The sequence below is a fragment of the Mus pahari genome, chromosome 9, assembly GCF_900095145.1.
Source record: "Mus pahari chromosome 9, PAHARI_EIJ_v1.1, whole genome shotgun sequence".
Taxonomy (NCBI): Eukaryota; Metazoa; Chordata; class Mammalia; order Rodentia; family Muridae; genus Mus; species Mus pahari.
In genome coordinates, this window is record NC_034598.1 from 8,558,213 (window position 1) to 8,574,991 (window position 16,779).

The 16,779-nt window shown below is 43.5% G+C and overlaps 1 protein-coding gene and 1 pseudogene across 4 annotated transcripts in view; both read right to left on the reverse strand.

Moving 5' to 3' along the window:
* Positions 1 to 3,025, reverse strand: part of LOC110326672 — a 7,074-nt pseudogene extending 4,049 nt beyond the window's left edge.
* The window catches only part of Afg1l (AFG1 like ATPase), a 164,068-nt gene that overhangs the window by 21,714 nt on the left and 125,575 nt on the right, over positions 1 to 16,779 (reverse strand). For all 4 annotated transcript variants that reach the window (XM_029542462.1, XM_021205218.1, XM_029542460.1 and 1 more), the window contains 2 exons: positions 6,401 to 6,471; positions 6,044 to 6,144 (listed from right to left, as the gene is read on the reverse strand). In XM_029542462.1, the coding sequence (XP_029398322.1) occupies positions 6,044 to 6,144; positions 6,401 to 6,471 (172 nt within the window). The remainder of the gene's footprint in view (positions 1 to 6,043; positions 6,145 to 6,400; positions 6,472 to 16,779) is intronic.

The window sequence follows — 16,779 nt, forward strand, 5'->3', positions numbered from 1 at the left end:
GAGAGGAGAGGAGAGGAGAGGAGAGGGGAGGGGAGGGGAGGGGAGAGAGGGGAGCGAGAGAGAAAGAGAAGAGGACAGTGACACCAAGTACCCACCAAACACCATGCTTATGCATTGACAGACATATTTCCTGCCCAGACTTTCCATAAACACACCTGGCCACCTGTCATTTTAAAACCACAAATAATGAAGTGCTCTTGCAAACAGTTACCTGTGAACACAGTTATCAGTTGAGGAACCGATTTTCTGCAGGTGTAAAAATTACATTTCTCAAAAGGAAAATTCAGGACTCACCAGTTTACTCATTAAGCCTTTAGAATTCAGCTTTGCCTTGCTTTCTCTGAAAATGATTCCTTCCTTTCTGGGCCACAAGAGTTTAACTGCAACGCGAGTGGCTCCCGGGTGCTGTGGTCCCAGGCCCTCGGTTCTCTTAAGAACCAAGGCCCAGGAGCTTGGATTCTCTCCCCTAACCTTTGTTATTAATATATCAGAAAGTCAAACTGAGGAAAACTTAAATTATATAACCAATGGAATCTACAATGGTCAAAAATTATTAAACTCATAACACTTAAAAACTAGTTGTATTTTCCAAAATAAAAATAATTTCATGATAAGGGTGGTGCTGTTTTACATTTGGAAAAAAAAAGCTCTTTAATGTTTGGCTCAATAGAAAATGGCTAATCCTCATGTGTTTCCACATCCTCTCCACTGCAAGCTCGACGTGGGGGCAGATGTAAACACTCCGTACCCTGACCTCAGGACTTTTTCTCTCTCCCTCCTCTCTCCTTCCTTCCTTTTCTGCTTTCTGAGACAACATCTCCCCGCAGCCCAGACTGACCTCAAACTCACTGTGTAGTCTAAACTCTCCTCAGACTCACAGTGATCCCCCTGCCTCGGCCTCCTAACTGTTGAGATTACAGGTATGAGCACACCACTTCCTCTCAATTTTTTTCTATAAACCTAAAGTGATCTGAAAATTGTGTTTATTTAAATGTTTAAACACTTTTTATTGGTTCTTTGCGAATTTCACATCATGCACGCTAAACTCATTTATATACACACACACACACACACACACACACACACACACACACCTTTCCTTTGTACCTGCTCTCCTACCTTGCAACCTTCCCACCAACAGAGAAAACAAGTCTTGTTGTGGGAGCTGTAGTGTGCCACAGTGTGTCTCACAGCGTACCCTTTGTCCACACAGCTTTGCTGGCTCACTGCAATCACTCATTGGTCAGAGGCCTCTGGCTTCTGCTGCTCTATACAGGAATATCCCTGGGCCTCCTCTCAGATCCGTGTGTCATGGGGATCCTGGAGCTTTGGATCTGCAGGACCAGCCCCTTCATGCACTCCAGCAGTTCATCGATGGGGTAGATGCTGGGGTGAGCCAATTCAAAGCCTTGGATCTGGGTCTGAGAGGTGCCTAAGCTGCTCGCTCAGCCTGCCTCTTCTGCTCTCACACCCTCAGGGCTGGCTCTCCAATAACCCCCATTACCAGGGTCAACTATGCTGTCTGTGTGAGATGGAGGACCTACCTATTTAAATTTTTTAAAGAAGTTGACAAGAGGTAGATTTTAAAATGCTAATTGTAGCATAGAATCGGAAACTACTTCTGCTATGTGTGTGCGCGTATGTGTTTGTACATGTGTGTGTATATTTAAAATCACATTTATTTATATGTGTCACATGTATGTATAGAGGTCAGAGGACAACTTGCTGAAGTTGGTTCTGTCTCTCCACCATGGGGATGTGTGAAAGTGAATCAGACCACAGGCTGGTGGCTAAGTGTTGAACCATCATAATCACCCCTGTCCCCAGCTTGAGCGAGATCCCACTACGCAGCCCAAGCTGACCTCAAATTCCCAACCCTCCCCTTCAGCCTCCCAGTGCCGGGATCACAGGTACATCCCACCATACCCAGCTTATAGTTTTGGGATTATTATTTTCTACTAGCCTTTCTGCATTTTTCTTCTGTTGTGTGTGATTTTACAACAGTATGCATTGGTTATTGGGAAATGTTGCTTCAATAAACTAGACCTTCCAAATGTGAAATGGCCAACTATACAATTACCAAAACATTTAGGTAGACATGGTAGCAAACACCTGTGAACTGACACTCAGAAGGCTGAACAGGAGTTCAGAGTCAGCTTGGTCACACAGAGGGAGACAGCGTTCTAGCCCTGCCTCCTCTCCCCAGACTCCTGAAAGTCTGCATTTGTTGATACCACCACCAATCTCACCTGAGGGGCGAGGGGAAGGTTCAAAGACTGGGACCGTGATGGCAGAGACAAGTGCCAAAATTTTAACTTTTACTCCTTCACTCAGACTTCAACACTGGTGACAAACACTGCTCATTGTTTTAACTTGAAATGACAGTTTCCACTCATTTCCAAAAATGTCTGTCAAACAGTGTGGGGAAATGTCTGCCAAGTGGAATAACCACACTGTCGCTTCTCAGGCTTCTACGTAAGAACGTAATCTTTAAGGGAGGGAAAACCCAAAAGCCGAGAGCTTTCCCTGAAGGCAGCCATGGTATTTGGCATACGGAAGTGTCTCCTATGGCCGGCCTGCCATCCTCACAAACATAGAAAGAGCACATGTCCTCAGAGTCAAAACTTAACAAAGCCAGTCATCTGACCATGCTACGTGGCCTCAGCTTAGATGGAGTGTCTGCTGGGCTTGGCTTTTGCTGTGTTGTTCCTCTGCGAGAGCCCAGCTATGGAGGACACTGCACAGTCTGGTGCCACTGTCTGCAAGCAGCAGGTTTTACCTGCCATTTCTATAGCACCATTGCTGGAAATCTCACCCCAGTGGGCTCACAGGGGCCCCTGCATACCGTGATTATTCAATGCAAATCCCTGATATAAATAACTACTAGACACTCCATGGCTCTGGATCCAGGAAGGGCACCACATCTCTGACCTCCCTTTCCTTTGGGGGAGCTCTGATAAAGCAGCAGAATTTGTATTAAGGACCTCTCGGGACTGGCAGTGTCTGCTTCCTCAGCTAGCGTCATGCTCTATCGGTATCTCAAAGCTAACCTCAGATGTGGAAATGTGCAAGAAATCTGAGTGGATTTCATGGCAGAATTTGAATTCTATTTATGAACTGAGACAGGACTGCCCAGAAATTCCCAGGCCATAACGTAAAGGTGAAGAATGCAGCGTCTAACCCTCAAACCAGTTAGGAGCTCAAGTCTTTCTTTTGCTATTTACTAGCTATATGACCAAAGGAAAGCTACTTAACATCTAAATGCCCCCATTTCCCCATCTGTAAAATGGGACAATAATAGCACCCACTTATCGTGGCACTAAATAAGCTGCTATATAACGAACACTTGGAATGATGGCTTCCTCATGCATGGCTCTGTTAGCTGTTATTTTTATATGGATGCCGAGGGGTCCTATTTTGGACTGGTCTGAGCATGGCAATGCTGAATTAGACTTGTGAAGAGAGAGAATAGAGAATACTAGAGATACCAAGAAAGCAGATGTTGATCTGCAGGGTTACAGATGTGAGACTATGCTTGGAGCAGGGAGGGAGAGGGTTGTAGAGGGTGGAATGCCCTGGGCAGTTTTGGTTGACTTATGGAGCATGTCCTTCATTAACTTACACACGGATAGACAAGTTGCTACCCACTTAAAAGTCCACAAAAATATTATTTCCCCCCATGGCTCAAAACTCCTCACTGCAGTGTCAGCCGTTTGCTCCTTGGAGGATGATGCTCTCCTAATGATGCCCATGGTGGCAGCTGAGTGGGCCTCAGGCCTTCCAGAGACTACATACACTGTGTGACCCAAACCTGGACCCAGCCCCCAATGTTTACTCAAAGACCCGGGTTGGATGTGTTGTTTTTATTGTGCCTGACTATCTTTTGGCAGCTACTTAGTCTGGCTCATAAGATCATCATAACTAATTAAGAGTTTTAGGCTTAATCTGAAGTTGATTGATCTCAAGGATCCTCTTCATGGAACATTCAGTCTCTGAATTGCCACAATTATAAGCTGCAAAGAAATGCAAGACCACCATAATAAAGAAAATGGTAGTAAGGAACTGACCACTTAGAAACTTAGCCCTTCCTCAGAGTTCTCCATAGTGAGCTTAACCCTGGAGAACGGATGGACCGCATCCCACTGCATCTCTGTCTGTCACTCAGGGCTTGACTGATTTGGAAAACATCCCAGCTACAATGGAATAATGCTGACTTACCTGTGCATGTAACTGGCAAACGAGGGGTCTATCTAGCTAGAGGAGGGAAAGCTTGGTAGTCAGTGGCATTTGGTAGTAATGACCCCATAAACACTCCAAACAAACCAACTGGAATGTCCATGCATTAAAGGGTAGCAAGAAATCATGAAATTCTACAACATTTTATAGAATGGTTTCCTATGCAACTGAACAACCAGTCACAAAGTGAAGGATATAATAGTGTATTGGTTATGCCAAAATAAATGGAAATCTTGCGTTATTGTTGATTTTGAGAATTTGGTTCATAGTTGTCATGAGGCCCAAACTTTTGTCAAATAAAGGTGAGCTGTGTCGGCATTATTTTCATTTTTCAATATTAAATCCTGATTAACCTTCTTCCCTCCAACCCCAAGGCACAGAAAAAAGACAACAAGGGATTTTGAATTCTAAACAGTCTCTTTCGGATACCAACTGTCCAGAATTAATGAACCTAGTATAGAGACACCGACACTCAGGATGTGCTCCACAAGAGGGCCCCGACCTCCTCCAGGACCCCACAGCCTGCCTGTTCCCCTGCCTCACTGGAGGCCTCCTCAGTGAGAGGAGGACCTTTATCCTTGACCAGAGATTCTGATTTAGCAAAGAAAGTCCAAGTGGATTTTCTCCCTGCAGGTCCAGGTAATCGGGAGTTAAGACTGACGCTGTGAGGGAGGGAAGAGTTATGTCAGCCACAGTGGGGATCAGAGGTTCCTCTCCATCAGAGAGTCTTAATTAATCCTAATTGTATTCCTTCTAAAGAGCTAAATGACTGCAGGTTGGACTCATCTGTGGTTTAAAGGTGACAAATGCTTGCCTGCTAGGAATAGCTCAGTGGCTTTTGAGAAACACACTTGGTTAACACTCAGCAGGTAGAAATGAGAGCGAGCTTCTCTGTGCCTCAGAACAGCTCTGCTTGGGTTAGCTAAGGTGAGGAATTGGGACCAGGGATGATGCTCGACTGAGGAACTCTGTGGAAAGTTACTCGAACGCCTCAGGATTTACACTGGATAATGACATTAAGTATTCTACTTACAGCACTGAGACCCCCCCACACTTTGAAAAGATTTCATATCTACAGAGGATTTGTGGTCAAAAACGTTCTGATATATGGGTGTGTGTGTGTATGTGTGTGTGTGTGTGTGCATATATCTCATCTGTGAGATAAACTATTTCTATTATGATACCAGTGTCATAGTTTTTTAAATTGATGTTCTTTCACCTGGCCCAAGCAGCTCAGATAACATGGCAGCTGAACATGAATCTGAAATATACAGTTCTTTACCCCTCGTCTCCTGAGATCACAGTAAAATTGCTTATCTTGCTTCCCACCCCCACTAATCTCACCTCATTTTTTTTTCTCCTTGTAAAAAACAATATTCCATTTACCCATTTATTCTATGCATCCATGCACAGGCTGGGAGGCGTCCTGTGGGAGTTGCTCTCCCTTCTTCCACCACAGGGGACCCATGGAGAACAGAACTCAGATGGCCAGGCGTGGCAGCAAGTGTCCTTCCTTACCTCAGTTTTCCTCACATGTGACTTTCACCATAGAGCCATACATGACACTGATTCTGCTTCCAGTTGTCTCTGCATTTCTGATTTTCCCTGAAAGCCCTTCAAAGAGCAGATTTTGTGCCAGTACCTACAAACGCTGCTCGGTGAATGGATGGAACTGTCCCTTAGGGAGATTTCTTCCTCCGATCTGACTGTGAATGGCGTTTTAAAATCTGAAGCTGGCTGAGGGGGAAACATGAAGTATTTTAACATGTGAAAAGGCCAGCGAGTCTGGCCAGGCCTGGATACTTACTCTCTCACACAGCTCTTCAAATGTGCAGTCGGCAACGCTTCCACAGGCTTTATTCAGCCGCAGCTCTCTGCCTTGCACTTTCAGAATCCTTGGGCTAGTTACTATGGGAACATGAACAAAGACTCAATCTTGTCTGGATAATTACTATAAAATTCATCTCTTACAGATAGGAAATGCATAGCTTGATGAATAATAGCACATGATTCAACACATAAATTAGAGAAAATGCTGATACAATGACGGCCACTTGAGTGTGGCATCAACCCGTATACAGCAATGGAACTTATTAATTGGTCAGTGGAGATTGGGCATTGTGTTCTAAATGTATTCTCTTTCAAGAGAAATTAACTTACGTACAATCATTTTGTTTCTGAGCCAGCTCATCAAACAACTTATCCACGACAGCCTCCACATCAGCCTCACTTGTACTACAGTGAAAAGAATAATAGAATATGAAATTAATAACACTTGAAGCCAACATCAAACAGCTGCCTGAGCCTGCTTAGCTTTTTGCCCATAAAAAAGGAGAACAGGATGTTATGCTCTAAATACAAACATTAGATTTAGAATACACTTAAAAGCAGAGAATATTAACTCTCAGGTAGATGATCCTGCCTTATTTGCATACATTGAAAGACTTCTGAGCTTCTAGATGTTTCCAGTAATGAGACAATACAGGCGGAGTAAATCCATTAATACTATGTGTACACAATGAGGAGAAAGCTGCTGGCTCTCTCTTGCATGCAGAACAAGAGCAAATAGGCAAGGCAGTCAAGCATCCAGCAAGTATCCTTTGAAACCGCCATTGAGAGGGTACACGTGGAATTAAATATTGAGGGTGTTTTTAGAATGAGAAAAACCAAGTCAAGCCACCGGCTGAGAGGATCGAGCACTCAGAATGAGATCACTAGCTTCCAAATACCAACTTAATCGGCACCTCAGAAACTTTATCAGACTTTTATGCATCTGAACACATACAGGACAGCCTTCTGTCAGGATAAGGACAAGAACAGACTCCAGTTTCTCTCAAAAATGTCCTTGCTGGAAACCCATCCCCACCCCCTCCTTTGTGAGGCCCTCACTGCACAGGCTATGGAGTGAGTCTTACAACCCAATCTTTTGTATTCTAATTAGAAATCACCATATGGTTTAAGGAGCTCACATATAGAGATGTGATAGTGCTGTGGCCTCTTTTCTTCTCACTTTTTTTTTTTTCAAAGAAGGGTTGATAAATTAACAGTCAATAGGAGAAATAACTGGTAGAAGAAAGGCCATTCCAAAAAACCCTTCAAGTGTGAATCTAAGTTTCCTCTCATCCCGCACACAAACTTGCACAAGATGACCTGACAATATGCTTAATTTTGACACAAATCAATCTTAGCTAATTGTGGAAGTGACTGACATCCTTTCAATTTTATTGAAAACTAGTCATTAAGATAAAGAAAACTAGTTATTAAGATGAAGTTTAGGCTAAACAGAATCTTTCTTAGCAGGTTGCTGACATTTAACACACAACCATGGAGTTCCTCAGCTGTAGCAACTTAAAGCACAGATGAGCAGTCAGCACAAAGGGGCCCGCCCACCTCTGCAGGTTTCAAAGATATCGTCTGCATGGTTGACGCCATTAGGGAGCAGCGCCACCTGAGTTTCATAAACCCCTATAAGACCTTCAGATTAAGCCACATTAAAGGAACTAAATGATGCTATGGAAAGAATGATTTAAAGAGATAATCATCAAAAAAATTTTTTTTAAGTAATTTTTAAAATTATGCTTGCATTCCATGTGAAAGTCAGAGAAAAGCTTGTGCAAGTTAGTCCTCTCTTTCTTCCCTGTGGGAAGAAACTTTACCAGTTGGGCCATCTTCCCAACCCTGATTTTAAATAAATAAATAACTAAATAAGTGACACTACGTAGCCCAGGCTGTCCTTGAACTTGTGTTCCCCCTGCCTTAGCCTCTACAGTCCCTGGTTAATGATCTACTTAAAAATTACTTTACTTATTATCAGTGGTGTATGTTGTGGGGGCGAGCTTTGCCATATCAGTTTCCCATGGGTTTCAGGACTGAACTCAGCCTATCAGGCTTCCCCAGCAAGTACTTTTACCCACTGATCCATCTTGCTGGTCCTAACGATGTACTTGTCAAGGCATATAAACTGGAGCGAGGAGAATAGAGTCCATCAGGACAGTACCTGCCTAACGCACACACGGATGCATGACTCATATGGAAACATGTGTCAACATGATTTACAACATGATTAGATTTCATGTTGCATTTTATTTATTTATTTTTTGTTTTTTTTTGGGGGGGGTTGTTTGGTTTTTTTTGTTCTTGTTTTTGTTTTTTGAGGATCCTGCCTACCATGGAGTCTAGGCTGGCCTATAACTTGCAATCCTCCCGTCTCTGTCTCCTGAGCACTAAAATATAGAACTGTACCACCACACCCAGCACAAAATTATTTTTTATTTTAACTTTGTCTTATAAGAACTTTATTACCCTACTGTAAACAGATACGCTGATGTTCCAAAATAGGAAAAGGGTATTAGTGTTAAGTGGTCCAAGGCCAAAGCATCTTCTAAAAGTGGCCTATTCGGCACCTGACTGCTGCCCATGGAAGCTAGCACGCACTTGGGCATAGGGTAAGCCTTACTGTTGAGGCCAGGCCAGGCGTCTCGTCTTCATACTGCCTTAAAGCACGTAGCGTGGGCGGCTATGGCACATTTCCGTGTGTTTAGACTTAACCAGATTGATACAAAATAAAGGCAAGCAGGAAGGGAATTCTTTCCATAAATAGATACTCTCAAATTCCTTAACAAATAATATTTTATCTCCTTATCTTCCCTCCCTCATTCTACTCAGACCCCAGCATTTATATATATATTATCATGTATGGATGTAGGATGTATATGTGCAGGCACGTGTGGGCCATGGAGCACAGCAGAGGCCAGAGAACAACTCCGTGGGTCGTCTTCCCTTTGACCTTTACATGGATGGAGGAGATGGCGGGAGGGGGGGCTCAAAGGTAGTTCCTCCAGGCTTATGCAGCAAACGCTTAACCCACTGGACCATCCTGCTAGTCTGCATTCTCCTTATTAAAGACAAGCATTAAAAAATAAAGAGGAAAAAAAATGAACATTACATTAGCCTAAAAGGCCCAGTTACCTATGGTACATTTCCAAATCAAGTTTAAGCAGCTTTGAGCACATCTTGCTCTTGCCACAAAAACCTTGGGCAATTCCCACCTTTCAGTGTGCTTCCAGCGGAACAGCAGACGCCACCACCCGTCATTGGACTACTCTGTGTAGTGAGCCACACTCAACTCCCGTCTCACCATGGGGATCCTAGCACTATCACATTGTCACAGGAGAGAGGGCAGATACTCAGAACTATGTCACTTATCCAATCAGAATATGCAGAGACATAAACTTTCTGTATGATAGAACATATAAATACGGCATGGCCAAAGTGGGAGTGCTGTGGTAATATTTGTATCATAGCATATACACATTTATCACCATATAAAAACTTCCACAGAACAACTGTCAAAGGACCCTTAAAAAGCTGCATACAAAGATGGTGAAATGGGTAAAGAGCCCATCGTTCCCTCTCATCAAGTAATAAATGCAAAAAAAAAAAAAAAAAAAAAAAAAATCACAAAGGTGTGGTGCTGCCTGCCTATAATCCCTGCCCTTGGGGGNGAAATGGGTAAAGAGCCCATCGTTCCCTCTCATCAAGTTATATATGCAATAAAAAAAAAAAAAAAAAAAAAAGTCACGCAGGTGTGGTGCTGCCTGCCTATAATCCCTGCCCTTGGGGGCTGAGGCTAGAGGATGGGGAGGGGCCAGAGGATGGGGCAGGGTGGAACAGGAAATGGCCCTTACAGGCTCCCTGTTGGGGTATGCTGCCAGCTGGCGGGCATTTGAGGAGTACAGGGACTTCATGGATAGACTAGTGCATTGGGGCAGGATGGAAGAGACAGGTTTAGATGTGGGCTTGGCTGGAGAAAGTAGATCATGAGGTAAGGCAGTCGCCTGTCTGTCCAGGTTCCCACCACCATGGCCTTCTGATTTACTGTATGCCTAGAAGCAACAGACTCAGGAAGTGTGGGCAGAAGCCTCCGAGGTCACGGGACGGAATAGGCCATCCCTCCTTTCCATGTTTCTCTCAGGTATGTGTCACAAGCGCTATGACATCTTAGTAGCTCAGTGATGGTGCTGATGGCAACACTGAGAGGCAGCCTGGTCGGTCAATCTGTTCCTGAAGTCAGAGTTGAAATAGAACCACTCCCTAAATGTCTGTGGTGTTGGGGGCCTAGTGGTGGCTTGCTGTGACCTCTACAGATCCAGAAATAGAGAGTTCATGGTTGAACCTGGTCAGTGTAGACCCCTCCCCCTGCCCACAGTAACCCACTTCTGCAGTTAGGCTCCACTTCCTAAAACATCTACAACCTCCAAGAGCAGGGGGCAAACACACATGCCTATGGGGACTTTTTACACTCAATCCATCCATTCATAGGACAACACTAAAGAAATAGTAACAGCTAAGTTCTAGGAGAAAGGCTTACAGTGACACAAAAACGAAAGTAATCTAAATAGACATTCAGTGATGGGGAATTTGATCAACTAGTTAGATCCGTTTATCAAATGGACTATCAAGCAGTTGAGGACTCCGTTATTCTTGGTTGGTTCATTCATGCATCTCACAAAGTTCAGAGAATTGCTAACTTCCTGCCATTTCTAAAGATGCCAACGAGCCTCTAATAACTGGCTCCAACTCTTGCTGTCGCAATTATAGAGGCTCCCTTTCACCTCCCTCTACCATTCCCCATCTTCCGAATACCACGATGTCTTCATAAAGCAGGAGAGGGGATCAAGAGTCACTGGTCTCTGTGCCAGGCAGGCAGGTTTAATAAAAGTCTTTCCATTCCCTTCTTCTTGTGAGAGCTGGCTATGCTCTCTAAAGACAGATGACAGGGAGAAAAGCTTTGTTAAAATAACTACTTGTGAAAAAGGAAGTGTGTCTGTCACTGGAAGACGGCCTTGAGAGTTTAGACTCATGTCATTTTGAGTTAAACCTCTGTTTCCTACTTGGGTTTCCAGATAGGAGCTCTTAGATGCTGCTCTGGCCACCATGCCTTTGCTCGACCACCATGGATTCTAACCCTCTGAAACTCTGAGCAAAATAAATTCCTTCTCTATAAGTTGGCTTGGCTGTGGTGTTTTATTACAGCAATGGAAAAGTAATACAATACCAATGTTCAGTGTGGTAGATATTACCATAGTTTATACTTCAACTGGCAACTGGCAGTGTACAGGAAAGTCCACATCTTCTACAGACTTACAATCTTGAAATCCTTGATCCATTGTAATGATTATGATGTGTGCATTATAAATGGGTTCAATAGGGACCCTGATATAGCAGCCTCTTGTGAGGCTATGCCAGTGCCTGGCAAACACAGAAGTGGATGCTCACAGTCAGCTATTAGATGGAACACAGGGCCCCCAGTGGAGGAGCTAGAGAAAGTACCCAAGGAGTTATAGGGGGCTGCAACCCTGTAGGTGCAACAACAATATGAACTAACCAGTACCCCCTGAGCTCGAGTCTCTAGCTGCATATGTAGCAGAAGATGGTCTAGTCAGCCATCATTGGGAAGAGAGGCCCCTTGGTCTTGTAAACTTTATATGACCCAGCACAGGGGAAGGCCAGGGCCAAGTAGTGGGAGTGGGAGGGTAGGGGAGCAGGGGCGGGGGTGGGGTATAGGGAACTTTCGGGATAGCATTTGAAATGTAAATAAAGAAAATAATAATAAATTAATTAAAAAAATAAATAAATGGCTTCAATATCAATACCTAGAATTCTGCAACTCTATCTTTTGTAATGATTATGGTGTGTGCATTATAAATTGTTTCAATGTAAGTTGCTTCAAATTATTTTTAGGTATGAATAAAACATAAAATCATATATAATTGAATTAATAAAACAGATAGGCCAGAAATCCTTTCTTTTTTCCCAGAATTTTTTTTTTAAAAAATCATGATTATATAAAAATATGTAAAATTACATATCAAAACATCTAAGATTCTCCTTACTATTTTTTTTAATTTTTTAAGATTTGTTTTTATTTTATGAGTATGAGTGTTTTGCCTGCATGTATGTCTGTGTACACATGTGTATAGTGCCTTCAAAGGCCAGAAGAGGGCGTCAGATATCCTGGAACTAGAGTTAGAGATGGTTGTGAGCTGCCATGTAGGCACTGGGAATTGAATCCAGGTCCTTTGGAACAGCAGCCAATGCTATCAACCACTGAGTCGTCTCTCCAGCCCTTTCTGCTTTTAAGCAGAAAATTTCAAGTGTACCACACTATTATAAAAACTTCAGCCCAAAGAAAATACATTTAAATTCAAACAAAACAAGCAAGTCAAAGAAAGGAAGAGAGAAAGAAAGAAAGAAAGAAAGAAAGAAAGAAAGAAAGAAAGAAAGAAAGAAAGAAACAAACAAACAAACAAACAAACAAACAAACAAACAAACATGACATTTTCCATGGCAGGTTAAGAGGAGCAGCAATGGCCTCCCCACAGTTCACTTAAGGGATAAGAACATTACCTTAAACTGAAACTCTTTACTCAGAAATGTAACCAGACCCATGTAGCTCTAATAAGGATCGGGATTTGCTAGGTTTTTGATTGGTAAGTTTGGGATTTTGGAAGACTTGGTTTTATTCTTTGTGTGGATATGTGTTTGTGGGATGCTGCATTTGTGGGAATGCCCCCAGAGACCAGAAGAAAGCAATGGGCCCTTTGGACCTGGAGAGACAGGCGGTTGTGAGCTGCCCAGTATGGATGCTAGGAATCAAACCAGGGTTCTCTGGAAGGACAGCAAGTGACTGTGAACACTGAGACATTTCTCCAGATCTTCATAAATGCTTTAAATAAACTTTTATGAATATGTGTTATATAGGGCCTTTTCCCTAAAGACCTTATAATGAAGAATGGTTAGGTTATATAAAGTAGGTGGTCAATTTCTATGACAGAGAGCTGGGAGCTCAGCCTCAGAACAGCCTAGTCAAGAGGTTTTGGGGACCAGAGAGATGGCTCTGTATCCATGGAAAAACGTGAGCACAGGGGCATACACCTGAGGCCCTGACACTGGGGTGTGGGACATATGAAGGCCCTTGGGGCTTGCTAGCCAGCAGAACTGGTGATCTCTATGTCCAGTGAGTGGCTTGTCTGAGGAAAAAAAAAAGACAGAGAGAGGCCAAAGAACACATCTGTCATGGACTTGCGGCTCTCATGTGCACACACACATGTGCATGTGCACCTGTACAAACATACACACACCTAACCACATACCCCAACAAAATGAGCTTAATTCCGAGTTTTCTCTTGGAGCTACAAAAATGTATGTAGCAATGAAGCAAATATCCCAGTCAGTTTTCTGTAGTTCCATTCCAACCATAAAGAGGCACATCCTGGAAGGGAGGAGTAGCACTGGACGGGAGGAGTAGCAGGCACATCCTGGAAGGGAGGAGTAGCACTGGACGGGAAGAGTAGCAGGCACATCCTGGAAGGGAGTAGTAGCACTGGACAGGAGGACTAGCAGGCACATCCTGGAAGGGAGGAGTAGCACTGGATGGGAGGAGTAGCACCAAAATGGCCAGAAGACAGGGACTGAGGCCAATGTTGTGAACAGTATGCCCTTCCTCTCCAGAAGGAATCAGGAATGAGCAGGAACGAGGGGTGGGGCGCTGTGTAGGGGTAGAGCGCCTGCCTAGAGAGCGAGCGAGTGTGCACGAGTCCCTGGTTTGATCCCCAGCCCTGTGAGAATGAACTGACTTGCTTCAGTTCCCTGGAGACAGCTGGACTCTGGGTAATGGCTCATGGAACAACACTATTATATACTAGGCCTTTGTGTGGATAAGATGCAAGAAAAGAAAGTCTGTCCACGGCCAATCAAAAGTTGACACAGAAGGAGCATTAGGGTCACTTGTGATCTGAGGCAAAGTCACTCTTTTCCAAAGCTGGTTCCCTCCCCCGAGGGCCTAGGCAGCCAGAGCACACCACAGCCTCCTTTTCTTCTGCTCCGCCTGGCCCTGAAACCCGGCCAGGCCATCTTGTAGCTCTAGTCACCTTTGTTCCCCTCAGGAACTGTGCTCAGGGGCAGCTTTCCATTTTCTGTTGCGCAGCACCACTGTGTCTTTAAGTCAGAAAAGCCCTGGAATCAACCACTGTTCAGTTGCCAGGAAATCTGCATCAACTCCCACAGGAATCTTGAGTATAGTACCTGGATTAAAAGCCTGCTGGCTTTGCACGTATGAGAATCGTGGTTTGTCTTACCCGCATTAAATTGGTAAACAGAAAAGAAACTAATCAGTCATTCTAAAAAAAAAAATTACCACTGAAACCAGGCATTCAATGTAAAACTTAGCCTCGGAGAACCAGAACATGTCGGAAAAAGAGCTTATTATTACTGGATCATTTGAAATTCTCAACAAAAAAAAATTCCCAAACACTTGGAGGTTTCTGGAAGAGGGTCACGCATAATTTAAATGGAAATTCATTTCTTCAAGCACCTCCCACTTCATTAGGATTGACTCAAGAGAAGGGAAGGCTAACCACACTTTGCTCCTTTGTCCCGTTTCAAAAAATCAACAGCTTGTTAAGGTACCGACAAGTAGACTGGGGCTGGCTTTCCTCAGTCCCCTCTCTCGAGTGCTCGATGCCAGAGAGCCAAAGTTGATCTGACAGAGAAATTTCTCCTTCCTCTTGGGGTTCGTTGCCAAACTTTCCTGGCAGAGTCTTCGCACCCTGCCGATTCCTTGTGCATTCATGCTGTATGGCTCTTTGTCCTCATACCAAACAGAATCTGGGGCTGGAGGCAGGTCTAAAATGAAGTTGGTTTATACTTGCCTTAATATAAAACAGGCTCGGTCTCGTTTCAGATCCTGTAGGTGTGTTTTACATAACGGAATCGGCTGCCCAAGCGGAGCTTTAGCCTGCCATTTATCTTCTCCATCATGCACGGGCTTAATTGACTGCTCAGAGATGCATTTCAATCTGCACTTTCCCACCCTTCTCAGTCACCTGCTGAATAACTTACCTGGGTCCATTAATCCTGACCTGCATATAATGCAGAAAGTGCAACCTCTTCTCAAGTTGCAGGGATCGCCCCCCACCCCAGATAAAATGTCTGCTGATTTTCTATGTCATGTTTCCCTAAAAGAAGTCGGTAGCTTAGCGCGAAACTTGAGTTTGATGCATTTAAAATGTTTCCTTTTTGTATAATTTCAGAAAGGCAAAATGAACAAAAAGTTTTTTAAAAAAAAAAAAAGAAAGAAAGAAAAAAAAAAAAAAGAACAGTTGAATAATGAGGAAGAGAGTCAGGGGAGTTCTAAGAGCTTTCTTTTAAAAGTCCATATGTGTAACTAAGGACCTGGGGCTCTGCCAGATCAGTTTTCTTATATTAGAGACTGACTTTCAGTTCAAGCTGTGATCTGTTTGAAGATGAAATAACAAGCTGATGAAAATGCTAAGAAACCTGAGGCGGGCATCATTGCTCATGACTACGATCCCAGATAAGAGAAGCTGAAGCAGGAGGATTGCGTAAGTTCAAAGGCAGCCTGGACAGGGCTGAGCAGGACCCTGTCTTAAAGACAGGGCAGGGGAAGGTAATGTTAAGACTGAAAAATTGTATGTGCATGGCCTGCTGACTAGTGTATGCTTACAGACCATTATCTCCAACTGGGTCCTTGTGCCAATGCGGTTAAGCTGGGAACGATGGACCAGCTTGCTTCTGTGACAGCAGCCTAAATGTCCTGTGGTGTGAGATTGTCATATGCAGCTCAATAGAGAAGGACAGAGCTACGCTGGACAGATTCGGCTGCTCTGGAAGTCTGTATATGGGCTCTACTTTGCTATGTCATTTGTTCAGTGGATTTTAAGCAGTGCCATGCACTTGGTATTAATTTTTCATTCAGTAGACCTTGAGTTAATGTGTGATTAATTACTACTTAAGTGTACATCCAAATTATGTCAAATAGAAACTTCTATGGTTTTAACAGCTAAAAACTTGAAAAATACTATGTGTGATTATGTTCTACGTGATATAAAGCAGGAAGCTGCCATTTATAATATATAGCTGTTTGTTTGTATCTGCAGGAAGGAGGGAAAGAAATGGCCATATTATCAAATAAAGTGGACTCTAAGATAATAAAGTGAGTAATTCTAATCTGAAAGCCTAGATTTCAGTTTAGGTGTGCTCAATCTTAGACTTTACACAAACATTCCAAAGCAAAACAACAAATAACTCTAAAATCTGAGATACTTGTAAGCATTCTCGATAAGGAATATTCAACCTGTCTGATGAACAGCTGAAAACTAACGAACGGGCTAGCCTGGATGAAATGTACAAATTCCTAGAAAGATACAAACTACTGAAACAGACCCAAGAAAGGGGATGTGGAAGAAAAGGGGTTCTCCCAAACTTGTTCTGTGAGACCAGCATTACCTGCTATCAAAACCAGACTAAAACATGTCCAGAAAAGAAAACCAGTGAGAAATATCTGTGACTATAAACATAAGACTCCCCAATATCACAGCCAGCTATTGGATGGAACACAGGGTCGCCAATGGAGGAGCTAGAGAAAGTACCCAAGGAGCTGAAGGGGGCTGCGACCCTGTAGGTGGAACAACAATATGAACTAACCAGTACCCCCTGAGTTTGTGTCTCTAGCTGCATATG